The 18,215-nt window shown below is 51.1% G+C and overlaps 1 protein-coding gene across 1 annotated transcript in view; it reads left to right on the top strand.

The window, feature by feature from the left end:
* Positions 1–18,215, top strand: part of Amph (amphiphysin) — an 80,076-nt gene that overhangs the window by 28,639 nt on the left and 33,222 nt on the right. Inside the window, 3 exon segments of the mRNA XM_077706215.1 lie at positions 13,846–13,926; positions 17,724–17,873; positions 18,051–18,146. Of these exon segments, the coding sequence (XP_077562341.1) occupies positions 13,846–13,926; positions 17,724–17,873; positions 18,051–18,146 (327 nt within the window).

The raw sequence follows: 18,215 nt of genomic DNA, 5'->3' as shown, positions 1-18,215 counted from the left end.
CACCGCGACGGGTGTTATTTCATAATTCAACCAGAGTTTCTGCCTTCCCACGCTTGTCCCTCTGGCCTTATTATTAGCCACTCCGTTATTAGAGTGGTTTACGTTTTGGTGGTCCACCTTTTCCGGGCCAGTGGTACACCTTTCAGGTCACGTAGCTTTCTGAGCCTCCATATATATCCTTTGGCATGTCCGTGGTCACTCCGTACTGTCCTTCAGCTTTCCGTCTACTTGAGCGCCTTGTGCACCTCGTCGGTGTAGTTACCTTCGTAATCCTGCTTGCCAAATAGTCTTGCCAGCACTGTTCCCAGGCCTATTGGTTGGTAGCGTGCAGTCCTCCGTAGAAACTTCTCGCTACTTTTGCATCTCATCAATAGATGAGACTACGCTTACCATGCGCACTCGCTAATAGAGTTTTAGCATAGCGTTACCGTGTTTACGTTACCGTTTACCGTGTTTGCGGGAATCGACTGCTCAGCGCGAGAGCTACCGCGAACGGTAACTTACCGGCACAGGCTTTATCTTCGCCAGCGGCTTCCGGTAACACGGTAAACGGTAACGCAAACACGGTAACGCTATGCTAAAACTGCCTAATATCCTCTTTGTTTACGCTCAGACGTTGCCATCGAAACACGCGATTGGCACACTTGCGTACACCATCGCGCAGATGGAAAATTCGTGGTCCGGCCTTCGCCACTTTATGACACCGCCGTCCCACGGCGGAGCTTTTCGCAACACAAGCATCTCTTGCGCGCCTTCAAATCATTGCGCCGGCCCCCTGGCCATCAAAGGTTTTCGTGCTGACAGGTTCTCGCCGCGCTTTACGCCGTCTCGGGCAAGGGGACTCTTCGTGCGCGAAATGTGGATTGTTTGTTGGTTTAGACGCGTCAGCAGATAAAGGCCGATGCACTCGCTGTGGTTGCGCACGACGATGACCACCTGCTGGCGCCGCTGTCCTGGTGCCCACAGCGTTCGTCAACTTACCGTTAGTCAACTTACGAGGGCTTCGCCCGGCCCTTTGTCGGCAGCGGAAATCCCCCTTTTCCACTTCATTCGCTCAAGTGTGCGAAAGCCGACATCTCTGTCCTCTCTTTGCGCCACTTCGCGTCGATCGTGCACGTGCACGAAGCGGGTTCTCTGTGTCTTGATCCCTCGGGCCTTTGCTTTGGCGCTAAATGTGCTGTTCCAGAAATCGGGTACACAGCGCTGTAGCGTACGCGGGAACTTTCCGGTTTCTGGGGGAGGGGGGCGGGGGGGGGGGGGGGTGTTGATGGAGCGGTGGGCACTGCCACTGCTTATCATCAAATAACGGCTGCCAATAATTATAATTTGAGTGCAATGATTCAGTAATTTAGCTCGCGCGTCAGCGATGTCCGCACTAACCACAACGGTCAGCCATGCGGGTATGCTTCCCTGCTCGCGGGCCAGCCAGCGAGTCGTCTGTGAGCGTGTGTGTCGTGAAGGGAGTCGCAGTGCAACGTCGGCCGACCTGCGTGCCAGACTTGTCGGGCTGCACGGTTCCCGCGTCACGTCGGCGGCGGCGTTGTTCTGCAGCGCTGTCCCTGTTTGCGGCAGTAATGAGGCCCGTTCTCGGAGCCGATCGGCGAAGGAGGCCGTCGCGCTCGTTATCTGACGCCGATGCTAATACGCCAAGAGCGTCTCTCCTCTCCTCGCAACGCTGATGGGCGCCGAACGAGAGTGTGTGCCTCTAACCCGCCGACCCGCTTTGCGAGTGTCGCCGGATAACTCCTCGGTCAACGAGCGAGATGGGTGCGCTATTGGTGTGCGACTCAGCCTTTCACCTTCGCCCGCCCGCGCGGCAGGGTCGTATCACTCCCCGGGAATGTCTGTGCGACCGGCCTCATCAGAGCGCTCGCACGTTTCTCATTGACTGTGATTGCCCGTCTGCACCATTACTCAGGGCCGCCACCACAGTCTGGTAATTGGAAATCTCGGCCGCGTGTTAACCAATGTTTCTATGGCAGTACATAAGCTTCGATATATAATTTAGTGTAAGCACTGTAGTTCTCCACGGCACAATATTTCAGTTATTTCAATCTTGTATGTAATCATCATCGCCTGTCATACTTTTCAGTAATGCTTCATCTTCTTCACCTGTGCACGAACATTATCATATCTGAGGTTAGATTTGCTTGACTGCGCGTTCGCCAAATAAACGGCGTCTGTCTTCCCTGCTCTATCAGCGAGCGAGACGTCTCCTTGAAGGCCTTACTATTTATATAATTGGTTCAAAATAAAATGTCTCCTTCACCTCGAGTAGTCGGAGGGGCGCTGGCTACCACCCTTAAGCGCAGGAAACAATTACCTTAACATAAATACCCGAGAAAGTGGAGGGGAGCACAGCCCCACCGGCAGCGTAGTCGTCATCGCACCAGATGCTCATTCTGGAGGTCGTGGGTTCGAATCCCACATGACGGTCATGTTTTTTTCCACTTTCTTTCAGAAAATATGTTTGAAGAATATAATGACCTACCGCATTTTCCCTTTTGGTATCCTCAATTAGCTTTCTTGACTACCTACCCTCATTTCTCTCTCTCTCTCTCTCTCTCTCTCTCTCTCTCTCTCTCTCTCTCTCTCTCTCTCTCTCTCTCTCTCTCTCTCTCTCTCTCTCTTTCTCTATCTCTATCTCTGTATCTCAAAATAAAAACAAAACATACAAAACATAACTTTAATTAGACGTTTCGGACGGAGCCCGTCCTTCGTTCTTGAAGAAGGGCGTTTTTTTATTACTTTTTAACAATCCGTAGCCACAGTGTGTATGTAATATATATATATATATATATATATATATATATATATATATATATATATATATATATATATATATATATATATATATATATATGTAGAACACAGACGTAGGGGACGAGGGATTCCGTAAGGACACATATTATATAATATAAATCTGGCACCTTGGTTTAGCCAAACCTGCGCAGACAGAAAGGCATAATTTCGTGACTAAATTCAAGGATTATAAAAAGTTGTCATCAGTCGGTGAGAACACCGGCAGGTTCTGTGGGACTAAGGCTGGGTTCCGTGTGCTTGTTTGCGCCTGAGGCGTACTGCCTGTCCAGCAAGGGCTAAACGGTCTTTGCCGAAGGAACCTTGCCGCTCCCAATCGGTTCTGCTTTACATCCGCGATGGTTTTCCCTTCGGCTACAACAGCCTTTGGATTGCGGGGCCCGAGATGATAAGGACGTCTGTGTTACGCCGGTTCTCCGCTCCTCGCGGGCGGAGCGCGCCGTTTTTTCCCGGAAGTGGTGGGACGCTGCGGCCGCCGAAGCGTGTCGGCGCAGGTTTGTAATGAAAGCGCCGTGTCGGCGTCGTCTCGAGCAACGAACGCGAGCCTTGGGACGGCGGGCTGCCAGAGGTCAGGGACCCTCCCACTACTCGTCCAGAGCGCCGCTCTGCCTCTTCCTCGCCGCGCCTATCGTCTCCTCGGCGGCGCCCCAAGAATACGGGTCGTCAAAGTTTATTTCCGAAAGTGCAATGTAATGTAGGTATACAAGAGACGGTCCCGGGGTTGGAAACCGCAGGCGGGACCTTTTGCGGTGCACTCTGGCTTTGTTCGTGCTGCAGCAGTTCTCCTCCTCCTCCTTCCTTTTGCAAGCGCCCCCTTACAGGCATCCCACATTTTCTTTTTCCTTTGTCGGCGAGTATCGGAAAATGTGCTGCAGTCGAGCGCTTAGGCCGTGGTTGACTGTTCGGCCACTCTCAGCACAGACTGACTTGCCGTTTTAAAGCGAAGCTTTGCTGTTCTCACTGATGCTTTTGTAACGCGAAAACGCCCTGCAGGAAAGCCAACTTTCTCTGACGATGAATGATCGTGGGTGAAAAAGAAAAAAAGTAAACTCTTCCCGTGGCCGGAATCGAACTTGGGTCCCTCGCGTTACGAAGCCGGCGTCTATCCGATTGCTCCATCGCGACATGTTCGAAGCGGTTTGGAAAACGCAGACAAGCGAAGCATCCGTCACGAGAAGGCTTCGCGTTCAACCATTGTCGTCGTTAGACGGATGGGTGCATGATTTTTTTTTTTTTTTTGCTTGCGATGTGTCTGTACACTGTGTACCCAAAGCGAACTTTTATGGATTTCACTCGAGGGAGGGTAGGTGAAGAAAATAAGGTCCCAGCAGAACTGGCCATCCCACCACCAGCAGAGTGAGAACTGCATGGCGAACTTGTGCCGCGTTATCGCCATCTTGATTCCTGGCTAGCAGGTGGGGAACCTCCTCCGTCTTAGCGTCTGCGATAGCAACGTGCGTCTGGAGAGGAAGCTAGGAAATTCGCGTTTGGGCCGTTAGAGTTGGTGCAATGAGGGTCCTGCACGTTTTGAAATAGTGATGTGTGCAGTCAACCGGCCAGCGCGCCCTCATTCTGCTAGTCGCTTTCTTTGTGGCGAATGAAACAAAGTATCAGATTAGTTGAGTTGGTCTTCGGCACTCCGGAAATACGCGTTGTCGGTTTTCTCTTTCTTTTCTTTTCTTTTTTTTCTACCGGTGCGTGCGACGAGCAGGCAATTACGTGTGCACCGACCACGTCCCGTCGAGCGCGGGAATCGCTGTCGCCGAGCGGCTTGGGCGGCTTCCGCGCGACGTCGGGAGGTCCCGAATGTACAACAACCGCGTGCGCTGTACGGCTGCTGCCGCCGCCGACGCGAATAATGCGCCCTCGTCACGGCGCGCTGTTCCGGTGAGCGCCGCGGGAAGGGCGACGCGGGGCTTCCTCTGCTGCCGCGTTTGCCGGCGCGCGCATCAGTTCCGGCGCCGTTGTGAGGCCTCCCAGCTGACCGGCCCCCGCTGTTTTGTCTCTTCCACGGTTGACGTCGGGACGCACGTGGAGCTTGCGCTGACACCCTGTCCGCCCCGCGGTCTGGCCCGGTGGGTGCACCGGCGCCCTGTCTCGTTGCCGCGTGCGACCGCAAGACGCTCGCAGCGAGACAGTCCAGTGGACTACGCACGCACCGCTTTAGGGGGCCCCGGGTCGACGATTGCTGGTCGGTGGGATGGGCCTGCGGTGATTTTTATCGCCAATTTCATCCGATCATCATATGTGTCGTACTGTTTCGGCTGGTGAGCTGCTCGATCGTGCAGGTCCTCCTGACATGGTAGTAGGGAGAGGCGAGATTTGAATATACATATCCCGCCGTTGATTTATCACTCAATTTATGAGTGCTTCGCATTCCGTAGACAACTGCAATGCACTCGTTCCTGTCTCAGTCTCTGTTACCCCTGTGTGTTCAAAAAGGGAACAGAAAAATAAACTGGCCTTAGCCGTTTGGCGAACGCCACTCCATTGTTCCTTTACGAGCGGTGACCTCCCAGTGCTTACATCTCGGCCGCTGTCAGAACCGTTGTTTGACCTTACAGTTACTCGCTTTCCTCTGCTTCTAGACCCGCTCCTAGGTATACACTCCGGTAGTAGCGTCGTGCAACTTATCCTACGCAGCAGATTTCACGAGCGTGCCCACTTGAGCGTCATTGCTAACCACGATGCCCGGGAGACGAGTTCTCTCAACCGGGGGGGGGGGGGGGGGGGGGGGGGGGGATTGCGCGCCCTTCGCTGCTGCAGCGTTGTTTTGCAGTGACAGCCGCCGATGGTCTACTTAGGCTGTCAGCGTCCAGCCTTTGGTGCCTGTAAGTTTCTTTCCTAGCTGCGTCGTAAGACCTTTTCCCTTCCTATTCGTTTCCCCTGTACGGGTGAACAGGGCCACTTTGTACTTGATTTTCTCTCTTAAGTAACCCGCCCTGGTGCTGCTCGCTGTATGAACTGTGTCCAAGCGCCCCAATTCTCTTCGTGCGGACAGGCCCGCATCTCGTGGGTAGAAGCAGCCGACCATTTATTCAGCGTCCGTTGTTGTGCTGGTCAGTGCGCAATGAATTGGCGACAAATCGCGATGCTTGTGGCTCGTGAAGGTCAAAGCTCGTGGCGACCATTCAGCCGTATATTCGCGCGCTTCGTACGCATGCTGTTCATTTCCGTGCTTGCGGTTGCGGTGGTCCACATTCAATTTTCCCGCGTATCGGCCCCTAAATTCCAGTGGCGGTGGCTGTTTATGAAGCTCTCTGCAACAGAGCGCGCCTCATAGACCAGGTATTGCGTCGACACGTTCTGCCCCAATGTAAGTTTTCTTTTTTTTTTTTTTTTTTTTTTTGAAACAGACAATATTGCGGCGCTGTGCGTGCGCATGTCGCGATGTGTCCCCGCAGATCTCGCCCGGTCCCCTGCAGCGCTGGCAGCAGCTGCGTGGGGCGGTCGGTTTTAATTGCGCATTGTCGGGGTCAGCCGCCTTTGGTGCGCATTGCTCGCGCTGCTGCGGCGACCTGCGGCGGCTGCAGCGGGCCGTGCGTGCACTCTGGCTGGGAACGGGTTTTCTCCCTGCAATTCGTGTCACGCGCCGCTGTTGATCTTCCGCGTGGCGAACCTGTCCCGCTCGGCCGACTTTTCTCAGCAGAGCAAGGTCATTAGGCTGGTGTACGCGCGTATACGCACGGCGTGTCACCCTCCGAGGCCGCTGCTGCTTCGCGCTCACTGCACATGCATGCGGCCGTGGGTCTCGGCCCGGTGTTCTACCCCCTGGTTCACTCCGTAACTCGACCCGGGCGCTTGGGAAGCACGCGTAGGGTACGAGCCGTGAGCGCCTTATGGAGGCGTGGCCTCAAAATTGGAGCCCTGATTGTCGTAGCCTTTGTCAAAGCCCTGCATTGCCGTTAAAAATAAGGTGGGGAGGGGGGGGGGTGCGGATTGAGAAGACGCAGCTTTGGATGGACGGTGAAAGTCGTGGCAAGTTGTACGAACCCTTAATTCTCGTTACGTTCTCCGTCGCTGTCCACCTTGAACCATTGTTGTCGACCTGTGCGTGCTTGTAGGGTGCGAGTTCTCGGCTTTTAGTTCGGCTAGACGATGCTGTCAGGGAAGCACGGGGGTTGGTGCAGTGCCTTAATTTCTATCAAACTTGCGTGATCAAATCTGCTGATGGGATAGATATCGACGCCGCTTTCTTGCATGCTGCACGTCTAACGGCCTGGTATGGCGACCCGTAAAGTTTGGTGCTTCGAGGGAAAAATGTAATGAGTAAACTTAATTGGTCTGAGTCTAGGCGCTGGTGTTAGGGCACTCTCCTGTCGGTATGCCTTGGATCTTGCTGGCCATCCGTGCCCTCTGCCCCCATAAGGAAAGTGAGAGTTACCTGGTAGATTTAATGAGACACTGGTAATGTAAGACTGGAACAGGCTGCTTCTCTGCCCGCCTTCGGGGGCGACAAACAAGCACCTTTAAACGCGACATTGCGTGCGAGGCAGGATTGAGACGCGCACCGTCCTCACTCTCTCGTGATCTGAAAGTATTTGTCATTGCGATGGCCCAGGCACATCTACTAACAAAGTGCTTGCGAAAGCCTCGAAGGGAAGAGGCCTGTGGGGTCCTCAGTCCAGGACTTGGAGTCGTTTCCCTCCGCAACTGCTTCCACGTTATGTGCTGACTGAACTTGCAGAGGTCTTGTAGAGAGAACCCCGGACTGACCGGGGCACGAAAAAAAAAAAAAAAAAAAAAAACAGCGGAAGCGGCATGCAGGAGTTTGGAAACAGCCTCTCATTTGGTACATGCCGAGTTATCAAACAAGGTTGAAAACCGGGCAATGTGGCGAACTCCGCATTAGGGCCAAGTTTGCTTCCGTTCGCCGGGCTGCTGGCAAGCGCCACCAGACCATGCATGCTGTTGCCGGCCAGCGAGTCTGCAGGCGGGGCCGTACCGCAGTGCGCGCTGACTGATTGTCGTGCTGTCCTCCGCTCCGGTGAATCGCGAGTGGCAAGGAGACTCTACAGCCATTGTTCCGCTCCAAAGTGGGCACAACAGGCGCGGAACGAACGCTTCGATGCTTTGGAACACCGCTAACAGCTGTCCAACCCGCTACACACAGGCTCATTTGCCATTCGACCGTAACGGGGACCATAACGGCGTGTTCTAAAAAAATGGGCAGGGGGGTAATAAATTGGGAAAGGCGAGTGAAGTGCTTTTACCGCAGATCCGCAACCTGGTTCCGTGTCTTGATTATCAGCGGCACCTGCCGCCACATCACAATGATGACTATGTTGGTATCACCGCTGCCGTAGATAAACTGCTTTATTTTAATTTACAGTGCTCACACGTATATAGCTCAGTAACTAAGGCGCTGTGCTGTTGAGCATCGGTACGCGGGTTTGAGCCGCGCGGTGGTTTTTATGATGGAGGTTAAAGACTGAAACGCCCGTGGTAGAAGTTTCGGCGCACGTTAAAGATCGTTAGGTATTGTATAAAGTAATCCGGAGCCCTCCGCTGCGGCCCGCCTCACAGCCAAGGTGTAGCTTCGGCGCGTAAGACTCCCAAAGATTTTTTTTAACGCGGATGCCACCTGGCAAGTCTATAGCAAAAGCAAAGCCGAAACTGGAAGTGACAATATAGCACATTCCTGTGAGACACAGCGCAATTAGTGCAGGACACATAGGAGAGGTGAACACAGCCCACATGTGCTGAAGGAATGTTGGAGGGCGTTGCGCCTGTGCAGGTGGAGTTAACACTAGTCCCAATGTCCCCTCCGGCAGTTCCTGTCAGGATGCGAACGTAGGGGTCAAGGGTGTGGCATGCACTTGCGCTACGATCCCCCATAAGCGCTATCGCATCTAAATTTCCGTGGGTCTGTGACTGCACGCTGTCGAGCGGGACCGTCTGCAGTCGTCTGCAGTCCCCTAGAATGGAAATGAACTCCGCCAAGAAGCCAGACTGCTTGCTGGCCGCCACGTTGGGAGCTTAATGCCTCTGCTGCATTAGTGTCCCCTCCTCTCCGGCAATAAGCTAATAGCTTTCTGCGGGCAGAGAGCGCGACACATCAGGGAGGAGGGGACGCACGGGTGGTGGTGGTGGTCCCTTTCATCGAGGCTGGGCCTTTCCGCGCGGCAGCCGCGGCCGCGAGAGATCCAAAATAGCCGCCGCCCCACCCGGGCCCGAGGGCGCTCGTTCGCGTCCTGGCGACGTCGGGCGACGGTGGCAACCGCTATTTCGGGTCCCCGCTTTCCGTGAACGCGGCACCTTGTGGCATGCCCGCCGCCGCCGGGGCTGCTGCTCTACTACGGCTCGTGTCCGCGGCTAAGGTCGACCGAGTCTCCCTTCTCTGCCAGCCTGCTTGCTGCTGTCCGTTGCCCCTGGCTCCGCCGAGACTGGGCCCAATTTCGCTTCCTTCAAACACGCGTGGGTGATTCGGGTCTGCAGCCCTGCGTTCCCTTAGCAACGGGGAACTCGCGAAGGCCCCTGCCCTGCCCCCACCCCCCTTTATTTTTTCCTCTTGACTCTTGGGGTTCAAATTTAAACGGAAGTGGAGTTGGACAGGTTATGTCGTGCGAATTGCGAACAGCAGGTGGACAATCCGTTTAACAGAATAATGGCTACTAAGGGACGCCAAACGGAACAAGGGAAGTTCAAGAGACTCGATGGAGGGAACGAACGAGGAAAATTAAGGGGAAGAGAATGCACTCTGAAAACTTGCTGGCTGGAAGCTCCTAGGAGCCTCTTTGTCCTGCGGTGGACAAGGCTGTTGAGGATGAAGGTACAAAGTACGCCTGACTACTAAAAAAAATCTGTACGTACGCGCGTGGGGATACACCTACATCACTTATAGGATCATGATCCCCTTCCTCGTCTCGCTCCTCGCAAGAACAAGGGGACGTTAATAGGAGGTAGATTTACATCGTGATGCCCACGAGAGTCGGTGGACCATGGTCCTCCCCATCCTCTTCCTCCTCCTCCTCATAGGGGCAGTCATGGATACGCTAATTACCTGCCATCAATCGCTCGTTATTTCGGTCCGGTCCGGTGTTCTTAGAAGAAAAAAAAAACTGCGCCGCCTGTAAAGGGTGCACCACCGCATATAGTGTATTATAACAGTGAAGCCGGCTTGAGTGTGAGCACAAGCGGCATATGCGTATGCGCACCCCTTGCTGTACCCTTTTAAATATGATAGTCTTTCTTGGGCTACTAAAACGCGAAAGAAATGGCGCAGCTTGCACTAGAGGTGCAAGGCTGGACAAACAGCGGAGCTGGGGGTCGACATAGCTTCCCCCTGGGATCCGATGCCAGTGTGGGGGACCGACCAGGACGGCCTTTACAATCCGGCCAAACTTGGCCTCCAAACCCCTCAACACTTAACGCGGCCTAGCAAGGACATCGCAAAACCTAACAAGACTTTGCCAATTTTCGCTAGGTTTTGCGAGGCTCTGCTAAACCGGAAGAAGCTATAGGTCGACCCCCAGCTCCGCTGTTTCTCCACCTTTGCACCACTAGTGCAAGCTGCGCCCGTTTCTTTTTTAGTTTGTTTGGTAATTCGGCAAGCCAGTGGTTTGCGGCGTAGAAGGAAAGAACTCCGGGCCGAACGTGTCGATGATATATGGGGCGAAATGTTTTTCGGGTGGAGAACCGAACTGAAATGCGTTGTTGTATAATGCTGGAAGCATCACTGTGGTGCGTGACGAAGAGTGTTCAGGTGCGCGTGCCTCCTTTATAAGAAGCCGGGCCCCGTTCCTCGTTTCATGCGTGTATACGGAAGGGAAAAGCGCAATTAAGCGTCACTGTTCCTTATAAGGAGCCGAATGAAGAATGACTGGCCTCCGCTTCAGGGGCCACACATGTGCAACAGCCATCGTGCTCAGAAGGATGCCGGCCAGGAGGCCGCTGGGGTTTTTTTGGGAGCAGTACTTATCTAGAGTTCTGTAAATACTTCAACCACTCATGGCCTGAGGTTGTCGCCATTCTTTTTGTTTTAGTGCGAGAAGGTTTCATCGGTACTGTACGTCCAGGCATCGAACCCTTGACCTCCTGGGTATCGGCGCTACTCCTTGACATAGCTTTTGATTCTTCTAGGTTTTGATCGGTGCGCCGTCGCAGTGCTATAATGAGCGGGGATGAGTCGTGGCGAGCGTTTTCGCGATGTGCTTTGGGGAAATGTATCCGATCCAAATGACAAAATGCACTAATTTACGTATTTTGTGAGCGCCAGGTGCATGATCCCGCGCACAGGCATGAAAAAAGGAATTTAGTTGCATCTTGGGAGAGCAATTTAGAGTTTTGTTATGCTATCATGGGTGTTTATGTTCCTGTTTCCACGTGGTGCACGTGTATGAAGTATTCTGATGCAGGATGCCTCTCTACCACTCGCCGTTCTTTGTTTACCGACAGCCTTTGCGAACACTTGCCGTTCATGCGTTAGCAATGTTTACCGTCATCGTTGCTTTGATGATATCTGGAGTTCTTTGCTCCGAGGCTGTCACAGTGTTGTGTACAAGTTCATAAGTACTCTAACCCTGGTATCCTGAGTCTTTCCTCCACTCGAGACTGAGATCCTTGAAATGTCTATTTCCCCATGCATATGCATTGCGGAATCCTCCCCTCAGCCAATTGGAGGGAGCAAATGGGACTGAGAATACGGGACTCTGTACTCGGTGTACTCGGAAGGACTCTGCACTCAGTATACAGTAAAATGATCCACCTTATTTGATTTGCCCTTCGTCATTCCTTTTCGACACCGTCCATACTTATCCCGAATGCGCCCATGTCAAAGCGGCGGTCAGTGAAATCACGCGATAACGACTCAAACCTAATTTACGATCAATTTCTGGATCTGAAAGCGTCTCGTCCCTCTCACTCGCGAACCTGAGGCTCGGCCCGGTGCTCACGCCTCGCTCGGGTTTCAGAAGTCCGCAACAAGCTGTTTCTCGCGCGTCCGTCGTACACCGTGCCAACCCATGGCTTAACAATCCAACCGACTCGCAGGTCATTTTTGCTCGCTTTAGCAGGGGCATTGGCCGTCTGTGCCTTCTTTATAGCCGTCGTTCGGACCCTTCCTTCCACTTTTGCCACCATGCACTGACTGCAACACTCTTTCAAACGCCGCGTAACCGAACCGGCGCGTCGTGCTTCGACTCGCGTCTTGGCAACGGCGCTCTTCCCACTCTCGAATCTCTCCACGCGTTCTCTCCACCCTGTCGTTTTATGCTTCTCTGTCGCTCGCTTTGTTAAATAGCGACGAAAATTTTGTCGACTTGTCCGTTGTGTTGCTCACGCAACTTTTTTTTTTTTTTTTTTTTTGTCAGTGAACTGCTAGACGGCCTGGACACCCTTTGAGCCAAGGCTTGACTGGCGAGAAGCATTGGCTGGGGTCGGGGCAACGGCATAACCGAAACGCTGTGTAAGCGGGAAACATAAGAGGACACAAATGCAGTACGGCGGGAGGTTGCTTTGCCGTGCAGCGTTTACCGGACGGACGGCAGCTTCCGGCGGCCAACGTTGTTTTTTGATGGGCACAACAAGACGTGTCTTCCCGTGCCGGAAGGCGGATGAGGAGCGGGCTTGCGCGCTATTTTTCGCCGCATGGAACCGCTAGGCGCGCGAAGGCCCTGCGGTATGACACACTGTTTCTACAGCAGTTTAAAGCTCTGCAGACTCACCCCAACCAGCAGTCGCGCTGCAGCCGACGTCATAAATTTTGGTTATGTCTCGTTTTGTGTGCATTGCTGTCAACTCGACATGTTACAAAGTGGTGTGGTTAATGCTGGAAAAAACTTCCAGCCCGTTTCCGGCAACCCAGTCATTTTTCAGTGGCACCCGCCGCGGTGACTCAGCGGTGACTGAGCCCACGGACACCGGTTCGATTCCCGGCGCGGCGGTGGCTTCTCAGGCGGAGGCGAAAAGCAAAGAACGCCCGTGTGTGCAGATTCGGGTGCGCGTTAAAAATCCCCAGGTGGCCGAAATTAATCCGGAGTCCTACACTAGGCGCGCCTCATAGCGGACGTGTACCTTCCGTGCGTTAAGCCCCCAAAACTTGAATTTCTTTTAAATTTATGTCTCAGTTACAGTACACGTAATACGATGGAGAGGGCAGTGGGCGCTTTGAGGGAAACGAACCCGACTTGCTGTCGGCGCGTGGTTAGTTGGCGTCGCCATGCTTTTGTAATTATATCTTCTGCCCCCTTACGAACTTCGGTAACACGCGCGATAAAATTCCTGGGGAAACCTGTCCAACCCATATGGGTTAAGCTGGGTTTAGCCTTAATTTTACGATTGAATCTGCGCATGAAAAGAGAAAAAAAATTGCAGGATTAATCGATGTGATTACAGCTTCCATTTTTGTGCATGGAGTTCTAAAAGAAACTGGGAGGAACACACATAATTTCCGCCGATGATTTACACAGCCAGGTAGACGTTACATTAGAAATGTAACTTCCCTTAATTGATTAAAAATTGCTCATCAATGCTGCAACTGCTCATTTCAGAGCGCATTTATATTCCAAGACCGTAGCTAGGTCATAGCAGAGAAATTGTAGGAATCTGGACCATTGCTGGTGGTTGTGGGTCTCCAAAGTACGCCTTCAGGCACATTGTTTTTTTTTTTTTGTTGTTGTTTTTATCTTGCGCTATATCAGGTTGAGAGGGGAAAGAGAGACGGGCGATGAAAATTTTGGGCTACCAGTATCGGAAATAGAAGTGTCGACTTAGTTCGGTTTACAGTTCGCGACACCTCGGTTTCCGACAGTCGCTATGCAAAAATGTCCCTCTCTTGGGAGAGTTCATCGCATCTTTTGTAATCTAGGTTTCCTAAATAAACACTAGTCATGCGCCCTTCTCGATGCTTAGAACCTTAGTTCGAAGCATTTCAATATACATACAGTAAAGTGCATCACATCATGGATTTTCATGCTCCGTAATGCTTCGTAAAATCTGCCGCTGGGCTGAAAAGGTTATTTCAAATCCAACTTTTATGGAAACACTGAATAAGTTTCTTTTCCATTTTTGTTCTTCTGTTCACAGATACTGCAAAACCTTGGACGGGCGGACAAAACGAAGGATGAGGTCTTCGAAGTGTACCTGTACAATTTCACAAGGCAACAGGTGAGACACTCGCACATACATTTTTTTAACACGAAAGTGTTTTATTCCCGGATACGCGAAGATTTCCCTGGCGTCATATCCGTCACGGAAATGTTGCCAGTACAACGAAGCAAGCGGCCTGTAAAGGGTGCACCCCTGCACGCAGGGTCTTCTTGCGGGGAAGCAACCTTTAGTACTAAGGAGTTAGAGTTAGAGTTAGAAGTTAGACGTTAGAGAAGCTCAGAGTAAAATATGCTTTGAGATGAGGTTGAGGGCAATGGATCAACGAAGGTGGGCAGCTAAGGTTTTTGGGTACCTATACTTGAAAAGCGTGGACACGCAGTGGTTAAGAAAGACTAGAAGGCTAACGATGAAATACGGAAAGAACAGTGGGGAATCCAAAACAGCCAAGGTAACCAAAAAAGAGGCAAGGCAGTTTGAAACGAATAAATGGAGGGAAAAAATGGAAGCCAAAACGTCGTTAGAGATGTACAGGGCTGAGAAGATGAACATCAGAAAGGAAAATTTCTACGATAATTCCCAGGGCAGTGCTTTGCTTTTTGAGGCAAGAGCAGGTTGCCTGCGAACTAAGAGTTTTGTGGGGAAGTATTCACAAAATGATGGGGTATGCGTGGTCTGCGGAAAAGAAACAGAAACTATGCGGCACATCGTGCTAGAATGTGAGGGTATCCATCCAAATCTACATGAAGGGAATATTGGGCTGTCAGAAGCCCTAGGATTTAAAGGTATCACAGAGGAAGTTAACTTCAAGGCTGTCGAGGGGACGAAAAGAAGATTAGAATGCTGGTGGACGAAAAGCAGAGAGGGGAATATTGCCTAGGACAGTTACCACTTGTAACAGGAAAAAAAAGTATTTTGTGCCTAATAAGCTTTTTGTGCCTGCCCTAAGCAGCGCTAGTATTGAACCAAAAGTGTAAAACATAGGTATATTAGTCTTTTTTGGTAAGATGACATGTCATCACCCCGATACAAAGGGGAAACCAATAGAAATCATCATCATCATCATCATCGAGTACGTTATGCTTAGGGTTGTTCGTTTCCGGGTTTTATATGTTAACATGAACGTGTTTTATGCCGGGATTCACCAATATTTCCCTGACGTCATGTGCGTCACGGAAATGACGCCAGTACACCTTTGCCGAAGCGACTCGCCAGCAGGACGTCGCTCGCCAAGCACGCCCAAAGACAGCTCCGGACCCTCATATCATGCTTAGCTGCAGATTTCGCTGCACATTTCATTTTCGTGTTTTACCTATTCCTATGACAGAGGAATCAACCACAGTTTTTTTCTCTATTTCTCCCAGAATTTTGCCCGCTTATTTCAAGTGCTGTCGTTTTAATTGATGTTCTGGTTGCCGTAAACGCAAGGAAGCGATGGTTGTTAGAGCTGGCTACGTGCGCTCAAAACCCCCGCTTTCTCGTGTCCTGTTGAGCTGGCTTCACCGTCTGTTGCGCCTGTCACGCAGTGAAGCAAGCTGCGACGCTAGCAGCCTGGCACGCGGTTTGGAAAGGGAGGAGTTTGCTGGACAGTGATGTGGGCGCATCTTCACTAGTGCTCGAGCGATATGCAGAGCAACTTTTCTCACCTTTTAGGCCGTGTTTTGCAGGAATAATACGGCGCTCACGTTTTTAGATTTTACAGGTGATAATGTTAAGCTTTTATTGCTGCCTTGCAGCTTTCTAGCATGAAAAAGGGTTTAAAGTTGGGTGAGTTAGTAATGATGCATCTAAAAAAAAAAAACGCTTCAAATTAACCGGGACACGAACGCTTGCGCTGTCTTCATGTGTTCCTGTCCCCGTTAATTTGCGCGTTTTTTTTTTTTTAGATTCATTTTTACCATGAGTAACAAGGCTGGTCATTTATACACCAACTCTTTTAGGTGCAACAAAGCCAGGATTCTCTCAGTATTTAACTGATAATTTTCTTTCGGGGCCGTAGGCAAACTGTGCGGCCAGTATCATGTGTCATTCGTTGTCTGATTTTATCATTTCAATCAATAAGAGAAGCGGGCAAACTGCCAAACACTTTTTTAGTTGCGAGTTTTTCTCTTCTATGGTGCGGTGGACCAACAGCCTTTAAATTGACCTTCAGTTACGAGAACGCGTTTTCGAGTTGAGACCTAATGTATAACTGGTTGTCTAAACCAACAAGCTTTTTTCAGCACACTATGGAGGCTTTTTCAGACATTCATGTCAAATGCGTGTATTGGCGTAAGGTCTTCAGCATCGAATGTTTCAGGGTGTGAAAATTTAATTAATTAGAATTAATTTTTTTTAAATATAAGTAATGGCAGAAACTAAGGAAAACTACAGGATGAGCAACACCATTGGGACAAAAATTTCCCCGCATTTCCCCGAGGGGAAGAATGTGAAAGTGCGAATGCACGAGTTGAATTTGCGCGGTTCGGTAATGTTCGCGAAAGAGAGATCACACACACACACACACAACTACAAAGAAATAAAAATGCATTTATTCACAGACACCTATTTGTGTTGTCGTTGTACTTGATTGCTAGAGCGGATCTCAGCTTTGAAATTTCGTGTCAGTACTCCTTTAAGCGGGTGCATTAGCCCTTCTCACGCCCGATTCCTGGCCAATCCCCCACGTGGGTATGTGCCATGTCAGCGGCCAGGCAGCGCGCGCCCATCTCCCCCCGTTGCCAAGGAAGACGAGGAGATTCCTGGCCAATCCCCCACGTGGGTATGTGCCATGTCAGCGGCCAGGCAGCGCGCGCCCATCTCCCCCCGTTGCCAAGGAAGACGAGGAGCGCGCGCACCCGCAGCTGTTGCTATGTGGACAGACGGCGGTCGCCGGAATTCAGGGTCGCTTATAAAGTGCATTCGCACTTAGAAGTTTTTGCGTTTTGAGATGTCCCCATTCCAGTCTGATTCTCTGCAGTTGTCTTCTACAAAAACTTGCTTAGCCGCCTGTGCTGACTGCTAAGGGAAGGGCACATATTGAAGCATATTGAAAGTGGTGAGGGCCGTAGAGTGACTTGGGTCAATGCCCACTCCTCTGCCACCCATCAATTCAGATAACCTACACTCATTTCGAGTTCTGCCATCTGCATTTGGCATTTTCATCACTGTACTATGCTAGCTGTGTTACATCTCAGTCAAGGCTAACAGCACCTGTGTGCCACCGTCTGGAGCGGGCTTGTAGTTAAGCTTTTGAGCTTGAGTTGTTGACGATCATGGTAAGAGCTTTACACAGTGGTGGAAAAGGAAGCAGGGTGCCTTCAAACCAATGAAGAAGCAATTTTTTTGCGGTTTATTGGCTGTCCGGTATTATTCTGTATGCACGCCGTGCATGGTTTTTCTGCTTTGCATTTTGGCATGATGCAGCACTTTTTTCAAACTTAAGGTTTTGCTTGGCGGCATAGCCTGCTTTTGTTGTTGCCATTCAGATTTACACGTAAGAGGCAAATCCAGGTGTGGAGTTGGAGTAGGCACAGTTAATACCGTCCACTGGAGTCACACATTTGTTTATGAAGCATTCCTTTAAGGAATAAACGATTGAAATTAATACTTTTGCAGTAGTCTCCAGTTAAGGAAAACTCATCCAAAACAGGTTCGAGGCTTTTTGTGAAAGCACAATAAAAAAAAAAGAGGGACATTTGTTCGAAACACGTCTGACGTGACTGACAGATTTTCCTGGGCCCTTCCAGAAGGAAAGAGAGCTGCCCTTGCCTTCCTTCCTTTGCTATGAAATTCTGACTGCGCCAGCATTGAAGCTTTCCCTACCCGACAGGCTTGGCTCTGAGCTCGTATCGTGCCTTTGCCCTTCCCCACTGCAGACGGCGGCGGCCAAGCTGCAGAAGGAGTTCAAAAACTATGTGCTGTGCATCAAGAGCCTGCAGCTGGCCAGCAAGGCACTCATGGACACGCTCAGCGAAATCTACGAGCAGGAGTGGGTCGGCCATGAACAGATCCCCGTCAAGGCACAGGTGCGTGCTGGCCAATCATCCCGCTTTTCTCTCGCAAGAAAGGGAAAGAGTTTTCGAGGCACCGGTTCAGTAGTAACCTTTCTTAGTGGCGTTTGTCTCATTCTTATCAATGACCAACCATACACTGCATGTGTGCGGCTTGCAAGAATGTTTTTCATGAAGAACAATTCATTACAGACCCTGGAGCTTCTTTGGGACGACTATCACAGAAAAATGAATGACCAAGTGATGATTCCACTCAATAGCTACATCAACCAGTTTGCCGATGTCAGGGTGAGTGTTGAAGTTGTCCAATCTTGAACATTTGTTGCTTCGTTTTCTCCTTTTACATTGCTTGAAATT

Source organism: Haemaphysalis longicornis, unplaced genomic scaffold (genome assembly GCF_048455015.1).
Source record: "Haemaphysalis longicornis isolate Haplotype H1 unplaced genomic scaffold, Haemaphysalis longicornis Haplotype H1 scaffold_4, whole genome shotgun sequence".
Lineage (NCBI taxonomy): Eukaryota > Metazoa > Arthropoda > Arachnida > Ixodida > Ixodidae > Haemaphysalis > Haemaphysalis longicornis.
This window is presented reverse-complemented; position numbering and strand designations above follow the sequence as displayed.